The following is a 13,829-nucleotide window of genomic DNA, read 5'->3' as shown; positions in this document are numbered from 1 at the left end:
GAGGCAGAGGTAGGAGGATCACCGTGAGTTCAAGGCCACCCTGAGACTACAGAGTTAATTCCAGGTCAGCCTGGACCAGAGTGAGACCCTACCTCGAAAAACCAAAAAAAAAAAATAAATAAAAGTTAAGGTGCATCTGCGTTGCCTTCTCTAGAGCACTCCAGATAGGTCTTTTTATGTCATTCTTAAAACCTTCACCAGGGAGGGGCTCCAGGTAAGAGCACATGTCATGCAAGCCTAAGGACCTGAGGTTGATCCCCAGCACCCTCTAGGCATACTCATGCCTGTTACCCCAGACGGGGGTGTGGAGGCAGGGAGATCACGGGCTCACCATTCAGTCTGACTAAACCACAGCTCTGGGTTCATTGAGAGCCTTCCTCTCAAGGAAACAAGTGGCACAGCGAAGAGGAGGACACCCAATGTTCTCTCTGTCCTCAGGCTTGCACGCGGGGTGTGCGCATGTCCACACTCCACACGCACGTCCCTGCCCTCCCCCCCCCCCAAGACTTTGACTCTTTGAATTGAGTCTGTAACCCTCAGCAGGCTGCAGGTCTCTGGCGTGGCCTCCCACTTTGTATTCTGGTCTGCTTGCACTCATCTGCTTGAAAATATGTCCTTCGGGCTCCGTGTCTTGGCAGTCATCCCTTCTAGCTGGACTGGACTTCTGTAGCTGGCAAACTCCTAGGCATTCTTCCAGAACCACTCTACCTCCTCGCTTTGGCATTCTCTGAACTTTGGCTCCCTCAGCACTTCGTTCATGCTGGTGGACTTATTTGGCAGTCTGGGCCTGTATTATTTGAAGTTTCATCTGGCAGTGCGGTCCGAGCCACACCCTTTAAAGTGGGACTTACTCTTTGAAGTCCTAAACACTGAGACTGATGACATTTTTGTCATCATTTCCCCATGGGCTTAGCCCTCACACTAGTTTTTGAGCAAGGTTGGACAGGACTTCTGCTTTTACAGACATGAAGAAAAGGGTGATTTCTAAAAGCTCTGCCTGAAAATTTACTTTTGAAGGTTGTTATGATACCTAAAGTTTCTTTAGATGAAAACACTGCCATTTTCCGTAAATTATGCCTATTAGTATGTGTATATGGGGGGATGGTCCCCTAGATCTAAAGAATTAAAATGCTGTCTGAAGAATCCAGGAAGTACCCCATTTTGTTTTGAGCCCAGTATAACCCCACCTGCCCTGGAGCTGAGCGTGGACCCTCGCCGGGAGCCCTACCTGGGAACTGCTCCCCATCCAACTCTTCCCTCAGCTGCTCACTGCGCCGGCTCTCTCGGGCCTCCCTCCAGCGCAGCTTCTGGATGGATGGGTTGCGAAGACATTTCCGGAGGCGGCATTTCTTGCGCTGCACAGTCTCTGGGCAGGGTGCACCTCCGAACTGAGGCTCCATTTGGATCACCCTTGTTCGAATCATGTGACCTTTCCCGCATGACTTGTTGCATTCTGACCACTGGGACCACTCGGTGAGCTCACAGTCAATGGCTAGCAAGACACAGACGGGCATGGGTATCTCACATCGGAAAGTGGAGGTCCCTTAACTGACACCCCTTTGAACATCTCAACAGGCTTGCCCTTGGCAACAAGGCAGTGGAAGGAATGTACTGAACAACTGGGTTACCAGAAGCAGAGTGGTGTCTCCTGGTTACCCTTTTCTGTGTTTGTTTCATGTGGATTTCCCAGTTATACTTGTGCTATGTGTGTTTCACGTGGGTCTCCCATTTACACTTGTGCTGTGTGTGTTTCACGTGGGTCTCCCATTTACACTTGTGCTGTGTGTTTTCACGTGGGTCTCCCATTTACACTTGTGCTGTGTGTGTTTTCACGTGGGTCACAGCCCCTTGCAGTTTGTGTTGTGTTTGCAGACAGTGAGGAGATGGTTTATCTAGCCACAGCCTGTCACCCCCACCTTGTCCCCAGCACTAATGTTTGCACTGCACAGTGTTGCAGTGTCTGCCCGGAGGAGGCTGACTGAGCTCCCGGGGCTCACGGGAGCGGCCGTCCAGGGCTCAGGACTTACGGCACTCGGGCAGCATGCACTTCTCCACCTGCTCCAGCTCCTCATTACAGTCGCCCAGCTCCGCCAGAGACTTGAGCATGCGCTGGCGGGTCCGCATGCCCTTCCCACAGGTCACACTGCAGTCACTCCACTCGGACCACGGCGACAGCAAGCATGGGATGGTGTCTGGATCAAGATGCAGGTGTGGCACTGAGAACATGCCCCTACCGTCTTAGCTCTTGACCCATAATCCCCCCTCCTGCTGTGACCCCACTGCCCAATCAAATGGAATTGGCTCATGAGTTCCAGTAAGACTGAGCAGCCTGGAGCGCTAAATGACTTCCTATTTACTGTCCTTGGCACTTCCCTGAATCTCCTGTGTGGCCCAGCTGACCGTCATGACCTGGCATCAGATGGGGTCAGTGCCCCTAGACCACAAGTGTTCACGTGAGATCACCAAAGGCTGGAGGGAGGCCCCACTAAGTTCAGAAACAGCCTTCACTGCCTGAGAAGGATGCTTATTAACTCACAGGTGCAGTTTTGGACCCGTGCCGAGGTCTTTTCGGATGTGTGTACCTGTGTGCTGGTTTGAGTCTTACGTGTTTGTGCATTGAATGGGAAGGTCGTGCTTTATGAGGCCAGGCAAGACCACTGCAACAGGATCGGACTGCCCCTGAGTATGTGCTTTTGCCTAAATACATTATTAAGTGTACTGCCCCCTCCTCCATGCTCCAGGGAAGATGCGCCATGAGGTAGCCCCAGGTGAGTTCTATCCAGACGCTGCCAGTTCGCCATGCCAGCATTGCCTAGAGTACCCTCCGGTGGGCAGCCAGGTTAGGTCTAGCGTGGCCACACCCCCGTGGCTTGCCATCTTTCCCTGGGCCCCTGCCCATCCATCCTCCGCGGTGCCAGTAGGGGGCGCCGGGTCTCCCCACGCCGGTCCCGGGTCCCGGTCCCGCAAGCCCTTCCCACACCCACTCCACTCACGGCACTCCGGCATCATGCACTTCTCGGCCTGCGACGTGTCGGCCTTGCACGAGGAGCCGTGGGCAGGGCTCATCTTGACCATGCGGTGCCGCTTCTTCATGCCCGTCCCGCAGGTGGCGCTGCACTCGTCCCACTCGCCCCATTCGGTCATCAGGCAGCTGCCGGGGGCTGAGGGGTCCGCGGAGTTGGAGTCCGGGCGGCGTTAGCATCGGCCCCCCGCCCGCCCGCTGGGCGCCCCCACTCACAGCACTCCTCGTTGACCACGCACGTCTCCGTCTCCTCCGTGGGCAGCGTGCACACCGAGCCGTCCTCCGGGAACTGCTTCACGTAGCGCTCCCGGGACCGCATGCCCGTGCCGCAAGAGATGCTGCAGGGCGACCAGGTGATCCACTCGGACATGGTGCAGGTGGAGCCATCTGCAAACAACCCGGGTGCTCAGTGGGGCCTGGCACGGGGCGGCCGGGGCGCCTGCGGGACACACTCGGGCCCTCCAGTGGGCTTGGGCAGCGCATGGGCTCCAACGCACCAAGTGTCAGAGGAAACACCCTTTTCCCACGTGGATGGGGCACTTCATTACTTAAAGATGTACTTAGAAGATGCGCAAACAGTGATGTGGATGGTGACACACGCCTGGAGACCCAACACTGGGAGGCTGAGGCAGGAGGACGGCCATGCGTCCCAGCTCCGCCTGGGCTCCAGGGTGGGACCTTGTCTCCAAAACAAAACCACCCCAAACCAAACGCATGAGACGCTGAAATGCAATTTTAAGACAAATCATCCATTTGTAAAGTCTAGATATAATGTATCATGCAGCTAGGACCAGGCAGTAAACAAGAGGTTGAGGGCTGGAGAGATGGCTTAGCGGTTAAGCGCTTGCCTGTGAAGCCTAAGGACCCCGGTTCGAGGCTCGGTTCCCCAGGTCCCACGTTAGCCAGATGCACAAGGGGGCGCACGCGTCTGGAGTTCGTTTGCAGAGGCTGGAAGCCCTGGCGCGCCCATTCTCTCTCTCCCTCTATCTGTCTTTCTCTCTGTGTCTGTCGCTCTTAAATAAATAAATAAAAAAATTTTAAAAAGTGTTAAAAAAAAAAACAAAACAAGAGGTTGATTCCTCTCTTGCTAGTCCTCCTTGAAGTGCCCAGTAGTCTCCTAGCCTAGAGGCCACCGCCCTGGACAGTGCAGATGTTCAACATTTCCACCACCACACGGAGGAAGAGGAGATAGGTATTCCGAGATAAAATGTAAGCTCTTTTGTTCAGAGGAACTTGAGGCTCTAGTTACTGTCTGAATCTCCATTTCCCCAATCTGAGGAAAGATTTTTTTTTTCTTCTGACAGGCAGGTGCCCCACAACACCACAGACTCCTCAGTGCCTTTGTTGAGGATGGCAAGAAAAACTCCCCCGGGGTGCTGATGGGGAGCAAGTGGCCTGTCTGGGGGGCGGGGCTAGGGAGTGTTTGTGTACCCGAAGAGAGGGAGGGATGGAGGAAGGATGGGGAAGGCCGCACAGCAGTCATTAGCACCGGGGGCCATGCCTCTGCTTGCATGTGTGGCTGTCAGCAAAGGCCATGGTCACTGGATGCTGAAGAGATTGTTGTTGGAAAGACAGCAACCTTGCAGTGTGACAGGTGGTTGTATTCTCAAGGGTTAGGTGCTGTCAGATAACTCTGTGTGTGTGTGTTGTGTTTGTTTAATTCTAAAAAAATGAAGAAAATGGAATCTATCCATCCCAAGTGCTCACTAGTAATGTTCTGAGGTTACAAAGCTAGGTAAGGTATGGATCTTGTCCTACTAGAAAGAGTGGGAGGAAAAGGAGAGAAGGAGAGAGAGAGAGAGAGAGAGAGAGAGAGAGAAGCTGACACTAATTCCAGGTGTTATAAATAGGCCAGGAGGGGCTGGGGAAATGGCGTAGTGGTTAAGGCATTTGCCTGCAAAACCTAAGGACCCCAGTTCAATTTCCCAGGACCCACATGAGCCACACAAACAGGGCGCATGCGTCTGGAGTTTGTTTGCAATGGCTGGAGACCCTGATGTACCCATTCTCTCTTTCTCTCTGCCTCTTCCTATCTCTCTCTGAAATAAAAAAAGAAATAAGATATTTAAAAATATAGAAATAGGGCAGGAGGGGCTGGACAGGTGGCTCAGCGGTTGGGACATTTGCCTGCAAAGCCAAAAGACCCAGGTTCGATTCCCCAATATCCACATAAAGCCAGAGGCACAAGGTGACACTTGCACCTGGAGTTCATTTGTAATGGCTTGAGGCCCTGGCACACCCATATTCTCTCTCTGTCTCTCCTTGCTTTGTAGGTAAGTGCCTTTCCCACTGAGCCATATCTCCAGCACCCCCCACAACAAAAAATTAAAAGAAATAGGGCAAGAGCTATGCACCCAGGGAATTAGGCAGCACGGAGGATGACAAATGTTCTCCCTTTTGGGATTCTGGGTAAACTCTCACATTTCCAGTAAACACCCGAGTGACCCTTTGCTGGGGAAAGGATCTTTGTATTTAAGGTAAAGGGACGTCAGCTTAGTGCTGCTGTGGGTGTGTGGTGTCGGGAGAGGGAGCCAGAAGGAGTTGGAGTCCACGTAAGTGCTCAGCCAGTCTGCACATGCCCACACTGCCAATTGCACATGTGTTGTGCCCGACAGTGCTGGTGGTGCTGCTAAGAAATGACAGCTGGAATCCAAGGTAACTAAGGCATCAGGCACAACCAAGTACACCTGACTTGGGCTGTGATCTGGTGGGAGGGTGTGGTGGCTGATGAGCCGTGGTATTGGCTTCCTATGGCCTGGCCAGATGGTTTCTTGGGCAGGCTGCTACAATCACCTGAGTCTTCTGAGAGGCACTCTGGCTCAAGAGCCCCACCCTGCAGGAATCCCTAGCTAGTCCTCTTCCAACTCTGTTTCACTGGCAAGTTCAGCTGAGGAGTTTGCGCATGAGCAATAAGGAACCACAGGTTTCTCAGCTGGGGACTCATGCGATCAGATCTTTGATTGCAAAAGATCTCTACAAGGATTCTTGAAAGATGTACAGAAATTGGGAAAGACGAGGCTTGAGAAATGGCTCAGTGAATCAAGTGCCTGGTGTGCAATGCTGAGCTCCTGAGTTCCGATGCCCAGAGCCCACGTAAGAGCCAAAGCTGCCATGGGCTTCTGTAATGCCCTGGGGCTATAGTGAAAACAGAGGGGCATTTCCTAGAAGCTCAAGAACAGAGTGGGGAATAGGAACAAGAGGCCATGCCTCACAAGAGGTAGAGAGGAGCCGCACCGGACGCTGTCCTCTGACCACTGTCCAAAGGGCATGCTTGTTTTTCTCTCACTTTCTTCACACACACACACACACACACACACACACATACAAATGAACAAATTGATAAAAAGAAATTTGGAAAGATGTCAAGGGTTGGGGAGGGTGCCGGTCCCTGGGAAGAACTCAGTGACATACAATATCTACAGTGCCATAAAGTGCATTCATCTTATGAAAAAAAAGCAGTTCTTCCCAAATGTCTAACACAGTGTCTGCTTCCGTCCTACTCCAACCACTTCCCCCGGAAAAAATCGGTGCAGAAAGGAATTTAGTGTGGGGACCAGAGAGCTCTGGTTCTGGGAGGAACAAAGAAAGGCGCCGCCCAGCTTCAGAGCACCTGCCTGATAGGCAGATGGTGGTGGCCCCTTCCCCGCGGAGGAGGAGGAGGCTAGAGATCTCAAGTCCACTGTTTGTTTTAGACTCCAAAGGAGAGCCTTCAGTGTGGAAGGTCCAGTCCCTTCCTCCCTGCCTGTTCATAAATAGGCTTGTGTATGGCAGGGCTGTTTCCCCCCATCCTAAGTGCCCTATTTGGGGCAAAAATGATTAGAAGTAAACCATGTGGTGGACTGGAGCAATGGCTTGGTGGTTAAGGCACTTGTCTGGGGAGCCCTAAGGTCCCAGGCTCGATTTCCTAGTACCCACATAAGCCAGATATACAAGGTCATGCATGTGTTTGGAGTTTGTTTGCAGTGGCTAGATGCCCTGGCATACCCCTTCTCTATCTGCCTCTCTCTCTTAACTAAAAAAAAAAAAAATAAAGTAAACCATGTGGATGTGTGGCCAGAGGGTCAGATCAGCCTGCAGCCAGGAAGGGCTGGATTGTGAGCCACCTAAAAGGAGGTAAGCTTGCTTCAATTCTCCTCCTCTTGGAAGTGGTTTTCTACCCACCAGGCGTCAGCCTAGCCTGTGTATCCTGCCTGTCACCTCATTTGCACCTCCGAGGAGTAAGAGTGTAGCCACAGTTATCCAAGCAGAGGAAGGGGTCACGTCCTGGGCTTTGCACATCAGCTTCATGCAATCTCGAAGGCTGTGCCATCGTGACATAGGTACTGAAAGCTCGCAGATCAAGCCTGACCTTTGGGCTCTGTTAGAGAGCCTGGGAATGCATGTTATCAAGTGATGCAAGGGCTCCGTCTTGGGCTCAGGCTGAGGCAGAACACCACAGAGGAACATGAACGACAATTACCCGAAAAAGCCACTGGAAAGCGGGCATGAAGACTCATGCCTGTATTCCCAGCACTTGGGAGGCCGAGGCAGGAGGATCGTGAGTCCTGGCTAGCTTGGAGGCTACATAGTGAGTTCCAGGCTGGTCTGGGAAGGAAGGAAAGGAGGGAGGGAAGGAGGGTATAAAGAAAGGAAGTAAGTGAGGGAAGGGTAAGGATAAGTGAGGGAGGGAGGAATAGAGGGAGTCAGAGTTTACAATCCAGAAGTACTACTTGTTAGTTGTAACTTGGCCTAGCTCACGCCTGTGTTGGCTGGCTCTGAAGTCATGTGTGTGATGTATTTCATGGCTGGGGAGGCGCTATCGTTCCATCTGGAACATCCCTCACAGGCTTGCATTAAAGGCTTGCTCTTTTGCTAGTGGTATGATCTTGGGAGGTTGTGGAGACTTCAGGACTTGGGGTCTAAGTAGAAGAAGCGAGTCACAGAAGAGCAGCCCTGAAGGGCATAGCTCACACTGGCTCCCTACTGCCTCTCTGCTTCCTGTCCATCGCGGGGAGAGAGACACCTCTCCTGTACACTCTCCCCATCACGAGATTCTACCGGAGTGCACGGGGCCAGCCAGCCACGGATGGACCTCCTGACACGGAGCCAAAATAGACCGTCCCCACTTAAGTTGTTCTCTCAGTCATCGTGTCTAGGCCACACGGGAGTAACACAGGAAGGAAGGAAGAGGCCCCTCGTAAGAATTCTTCATAAGGGCTGGGTAGATGGCTTAGCGGTTAAGGCACTTGCCTGCAAAGCCAAGGGACCTCCATTTGATTTCCCATGTTAGCCAGATGCACAAGGGGGCGCACACATCTGGAGTTCATTTGCAGTGGCTGCAGGCCCTGGCGCGACCATTCTCTACATCTCTCTCTCTCTCTCTCTCCCTTTCTGCTTCTTTCTCTCTTCCAAATAAATAAAAATTTAAAAAAATATATAAAAGAATTCTGTCAAGACAGGTTGTGTGCTCACAGGAAGAAACAGTAGGAAGCATGTGCTCTACCTGGACTCCACTGATACCAAGAGTCGGGGTCCTGGGGTCCCTCTAGGGACACAGCCTGCCAGGTGCAGGGACCCATGCTGCTGTGCAGCACCACCACCCCCCCCCCGCCGCCCCCAGGCTGCCGGCTGGCCGGGACCGTGTCCTTACCTTCATCGCTGCAGCCGGGGCCCATGCAGGGCTGGAAGTCCTGGGTGTCGGGGCAGGGGACGCTGAGGTCCAGCTGCGCCTTCAGCATGCGCTGCCGCATTCGCTTGCCTTTCTCACAGGTGGACGAGCTGCACGCCGACCATGGGGACCAGTTGGAGTAGATGCAGGTTTCAGGGGTGTCGTCTGCAAGGAGTGTTTGGCACGTTTTCTCGGGTGGAGGGGGTTGTGTGGAAGCCATGACTAGCCCTCTCAGTCCCCTGCTGGTAAGTATCTAAGTAATGGGGGTGATTCCCTAACTGTTCTTTTCTCTCAACACCCAAACATCTCATCACCAGCTCCTTTATGGACAATTTTAGAAAGCATGTGGCTTTCACAAACCTTTTCATTGACAGTCTCCATAAATACATATAATGTATAGTGAGTGATGCATATGACCTTTTCAATTTTATTTTCGTTTGAGAAAGTGAGAGAGAGAATTGGTGTGCCAGGGTCTCAGCCACTGCACTTGAACTCCAGATGCTTGTGCCACCACATGGGCATGTGCAACCTTGCACTTGCCTCACCTTCGTGCGGGATCTGGAGAGTCGAACATGGATCCTTAGGCTTAGCAGACAAGCGCCCTAACTGCTAAGCCATCTCTCCAGCCCCCATGTGATCTTTGTTTTTACAGCTTCATCTTCCTTATGTTCCCAGTTCCAGGTAGGATCACAGTAAGAGCAGCTGGTGTTCTCTGAGCACTTATTACTTGTAACATTATCTTAAGAACTGCCTGACTGGTTCCACTGATCTCATTCTCTCTGAGGCAGGTTCTATTATGATGCCCATTTTAGAGTTGAGGGGAGAGGGGTAGAGAAAGCATGGCTTCTTGCCAAGGTGACAGGATAGCAGAAGTCCAGATTCCAGGAGGAAACTTGAGTTCAAATCATGGCTCTGCCTCTCCTTCATTACTGTAGGGTCTGGGCTCCTGTCCCTGCTGAGGTGGTGGATGTCCATGAGTCTGCCTCACGGACCAGTGCAAGAAGCAGAGCACGCAGTGGTCTGAATGCTATGAAACCTGCCCAAGGCTGCTGCCGTGGTCGGGGTACAGGGCTGGTGCTCAGTACATGTCGCAGCGTCATGCCTTCACCAACTGCCTTATACTTGGTGCCTCATCTTGGCGTGTGTTTTAGTCTTTTCTTTGGTAGGGTGCTGGGATCAAATCCAGGACCTAGCACATGCTAGTTTACCACACCTCTACCCCACCTCTGAATTATCTCTTGAGGAGAAATCCTCAGAGATGGAATTACCCCATCAAAGGCCATAATCACGTTTATGGTGTTTTTTTCTCTTTCTTTCTTTCCTTCTCTCTCTCTCTTTTTTTTTTTTTTTTTTTTTTTTTTTTGAGGTAGGGTCTTGCTCTAGGCCACACTGACCTGTAATTCACTATGTAGTCCAAGGCTGGCCTTGAACTCACAGTGATCCTCCTACCTCTGCCTCCCGAGTGCTGGTATTAAAGGCATGCACCACCACGCCTGCACACTTACGGTCCTTAAAACATATTAGTAACTTACCTTCCCCAAGGCTCATGTCAATTTATGTTTGCCACCTGCAACAAAGGAGAGCGGCATACCTTCATCTTTCTCTTCTGGGGCCAGGTCAGCCACAATGTCGTCCACATTGTCAGGCACAATGTTGCATTGTTCCCCCTGCCAAAGGAGAGCTCACATTAGACAAAGGAGAGAATGTGGGGGGAAAGCTGCAGGAGACATCAAATCCAATGTCTCCTCTGCAAATCCTATGCCATGGGAGAGTTCTGCCAAGTTTTACAACCTGACTGCAAAAGAAATGCAAGAAGGAAGGGTTTACTAAGCAAGACCATGGCAGACAGTAGTAATCGACTGATGATGAAAACAATCTGACTGCACCAAACCGCTGATTTCAGCCCTGGCCTCACTACTGAGTTCATTTTGCCCATGCACATCTTAGGAAGTCATCTGCATACTCAAAACCCCAAGAAGGCCTGGAACCCTATATCATGAGATACTTCTTGCCAGAGACCCCATGAATCTAGAGCTGGAAGGTGTCCAGGATCCTGGGCCCTCCTGGTGGGCTCGAGCCCGGTACCTTCCGAGCAATTCTCTCGATGACAACTCTGGCTACTTGAGTGATGGATCCGCCCTCTGGGTCGTAGAAAGGACTCTGAGGATGGTCCAGACTGGTCAGGGGCCGGATTTTCTCCTGGGGAATTGTGGGCTTGTTTGATGACTGTGGGAAAAACAGACATACACCGTGTGAAATAAAATATAAAAGCCATGGAGCAAATTCTTATTATGGATCAGAACAAAACTCTGATAGGATGTGTGTGTGTTTGAGAGAGAGAGAAAAAGAGAGAGAGAGGCGGGGTGGGGGGTGGGGAGAGGGAGATTCTGGGGATCAAACTCGGTGCCTCATTCTGATGGAAATTTAACAGGTGCAAATATATTTGTGGAATTCTGTTCATGCCCAATGCCTTGCTTGGAAATTTGTCGACCCTTGCTTTAAAATTCCTGCACATACACCACAAGGTGGTGTCCAGATGGAGCCAAATTTCAGAGACATCGTCTTGACCCATAAACGCCTGAGTCAGCTCGGCCTGAATCCAAGCCTTTTTCTGCTGGACCAGGCGGCAGCCTTTCCTCCGTATCAGGTCGGAGGGGAATATTTCAGGCTTCGCGGGTCACAGTGTGTCTCTGCTAACTGCTCAGCTCAGCCCTTGCCGTGGGAAAGCAGCCCCAGGCTGCGGTTGGCTGAATGCGCCTGGCTCTGAGTGTTAGTCGGAAGCTCGGCATCATGGGATACCCCAGATTCAGGACTTTGAAACCAGCCTGGCATACATAGATACGTACTAAGAACATGTCTCAAAAAACCAACCAAACAAACAAAAAAAAACCCTCCACAAACAGAAAACCGAGGGCGTAGAGTGTGTGTTAGTGATAGAGCTTCTCTGGGAGGTGCAGTGCCCTTGGCTCAGCCCCCAGCATCACCAGAAACGCCAACCAACCAACAGACGACAAACAAAATTTACAAATCAAGGTGCAGAGTAACTATCTTTAAAACAAGCAAACAGAAGACTCAGCGCGGGGCTGGGGAGACGGCTTGGTTGGTGCGGTGCTTGTGGGGCAAGCATGGGTGGACAGCTGGAACCCACATCAGGAGCCGGGCGTGGCTGTGGGCGTGTGTGTAACCCCAGCGCTGGGGAGGAGGAGACCGGCAGATTCCCGGGGTCACTGGACAGCCAATCTTGCTTACTTATGTGAGCTCCGGGACAAGAGCCCCTGACTCAATAAAAAGGTGGGTGAGCAATGACGCCCACACACTCGGCCACAGTATGCTGACGGACTGTTCCCACACTGGTTTCTCACGTCTCCAGGCTTCCATGCAGTTGGGACATTGGACATCTACCTGCCTCACCAGAGAGGGTCTCCTAGGGCATAGCTGGGTCAGAACTCACTACTGTATCCGGGACACCCAGGTCAGGGCTCTGCCAGGAGGGCACGGTGAGGAAGGCTGCCCGCACCACCGTAGTCACGTGCCTACCTCATAGGTCACCCCGCTGTCAGTGCCGGCATCCCAGGGAATCAAGTCCTGCACCACCTTCTGGACCCAGCCACACTCCCTCGTGCACAGATCCTCCGCAGATAAGCCCACGTTCCAGTCGGGACTGGGACCCATCATGGTCAGGAAGGACATCAAGTGGCGCGTCCTGTCTACTGAAAACTCAGCCGAGGGGGCTGCCCTCCTGGAAACCAGACATGGAGCCGTTAGAGAATGCGAGGGTACTTGGGGGACATCTGACTCAGCCGTGGCTAGAGAACAGGAGGGGCAGAGAGAAGGCAGATCCTGGGTGCTCCCTTTCTCCCCTCTGATTCTATCTGTTGGGCAGACGTGGAGAGAACCCTGTGCTGTCCATTCTCTTTAATGCATGTGTGTGCATGTTAGTGTGTGGGTGCAAACGCACATGGGTGTGAGTGCTCGTGGCGGCCTGAGAACAGCCTCCGGTGTCATCCTCAAGAACACCATCTGGGGCTGGAGAGATGGCTTAGCGGTTAAGCGCTTGCCTGTGAAGCCTAAGGATCCTGGTTCGAGGCTTGATTCCCCAGGACCCACATTTGCCAGATGCACAAGGGGCACACGCGTCTGGAGTTCGTTTGCAGTGGCTGGAGGCCCCAGTGCGCCCATTCTCTTTCTCTCTATCTGCCTCTTTCTCTGTCTGTTGCTCTCAAATAAATAAATAAAAATAAACAATTTTTTTTTTTTTTAAAAAAAGAACACCATCTGTCTCCTTGGATACAGATTCGCTCACTGGCTTGCAGCTTGCCAATTTAGGCTAGACTGGCTGGAGCCTCAGATCACCTGTCTCCTGGTCCAGAAGTCTTTATTTTTCTTTTAAAAATACTTTTATGTATTTCTTGGTAAGGAGAAAAAGAGAGAGAGAGAGAGAGAGAGGACATGCCAGGGTCTCCAGCCACAGCAAATGAACTCCCGATGCATGCATCACCGTGCATCTGACTTTATGTGGGTCCTGGGGAATCAAACTCAGGTTGTTAGGCTTTGCCGGCAAACACCTTAGCCAGCGAGCCATCTCTCCAGCCTGTCAGGAGTGGTTTTGATGCAGTGGCGGAGGCTCAGGCCCTCAGTCTATTTCCATGTGGCCTGCAGGTCTCTGTGCAGACTCATGCTTGCAATTGCTCTTCACAGCTCCGACTCTTACTCTGGACCGGAGGCTCCCCCGGGGCCAGGCGTCACGGCTGTCCCCAGGCCGCTTTGTGTCCCAGCGGGCTGGCTGAAACAATGGCCACGTGCTGGCGTGACTGAGCGCCCCTCCACGCCAGCTGCGGATTGGATCGTGGGCAGGTTGCTCACCGTCTTGGGGTTTCTCAATGTCTTCATCTAATTGTGGTCCTGAGGACTAAACTTTGCTAGAAAGAAGGATCTTGTAAACTACTGACGCTCCACACCAATGCAGCCCGCTGTGTGTGTGGTCAGGCCCAGATTGCCGCGGGTGGGGGCCTCTTTCCTTTTCCCAGCTCTGCATTCTTGCCGCCTGTGGATCAGTGGTCTCTGCAGCTTCTTTGGAGAGCTGGCTTTGGTGACGACTCAGTCTGGGGGCCAGCACACTAGTCACCTACGGTCTCACAGGTGGTGGCTGGGCCTGTCTTG

General features: G+C 52.3%; 1 protein-coding gene across 1 annotated transcript in view; it reads right to left on the bottom strand.

Moving 5' to 3' along the window:
* Spon1 (spondin 1) overlaps positions 1-13,829 on the bottom strand; it is a 342,604-nt gene that overhangs the window by 3,880 nt on the left and 324,895 nt on the right. Inside the window, exons 8-15 of the mRNA XM_004650848.2 lie at positions 12,207-12,408; positions 10,755-10,895; positions 10,261-10,336; positions 8,652-8,834; positions 3,239-3,409; positions 2,994-3,161; positions 2,028-2,192; positions 1,229-1,492 (exon numbers count right to left, since the gene is read on the bottom strand). Of these exons, the coding sequence (XP_004650905.1) occupies positions 1,229-1,492; positions 2,028-2,192; positions 2,994-3,161; positions 3,239-3,409; positions 8,652-8,834; positions 10,261-10,336; positions 10,755-10,895; positions 12,207-12,408 (1,370 nt within the window). The remainder of the gene's footprint in view (positions 1-1,228; positions 1,493-2,027; positions 2,193-2,993; positions 3,162-3,238; positions 3,410-8,651; positions 8,835-10,260; positions 10,337-10,754; positions 10,896-12,206; positions 12,409-13,829) is intronic.

The sequence above is a fragment of the Jaculus jaculus genome, chromosome 3 (assembly GCF_020740685.1).
Source record: "Jaculus jaculus isolate mJacJac1 chromosome 3, mJacJac1.mat.Y.cur, whole genome shotgun sequence".
In the NCBI taxonomy this organism is placed as follows: Eukaryota; Metazoa; Chordata; class Mammalia; order Rodentia; family Dipodidae; genus Jaculus; species Jaculus jaculus.
This window is presented reverse-complemented; position numbering and strand designations above follow the sequence as displayed.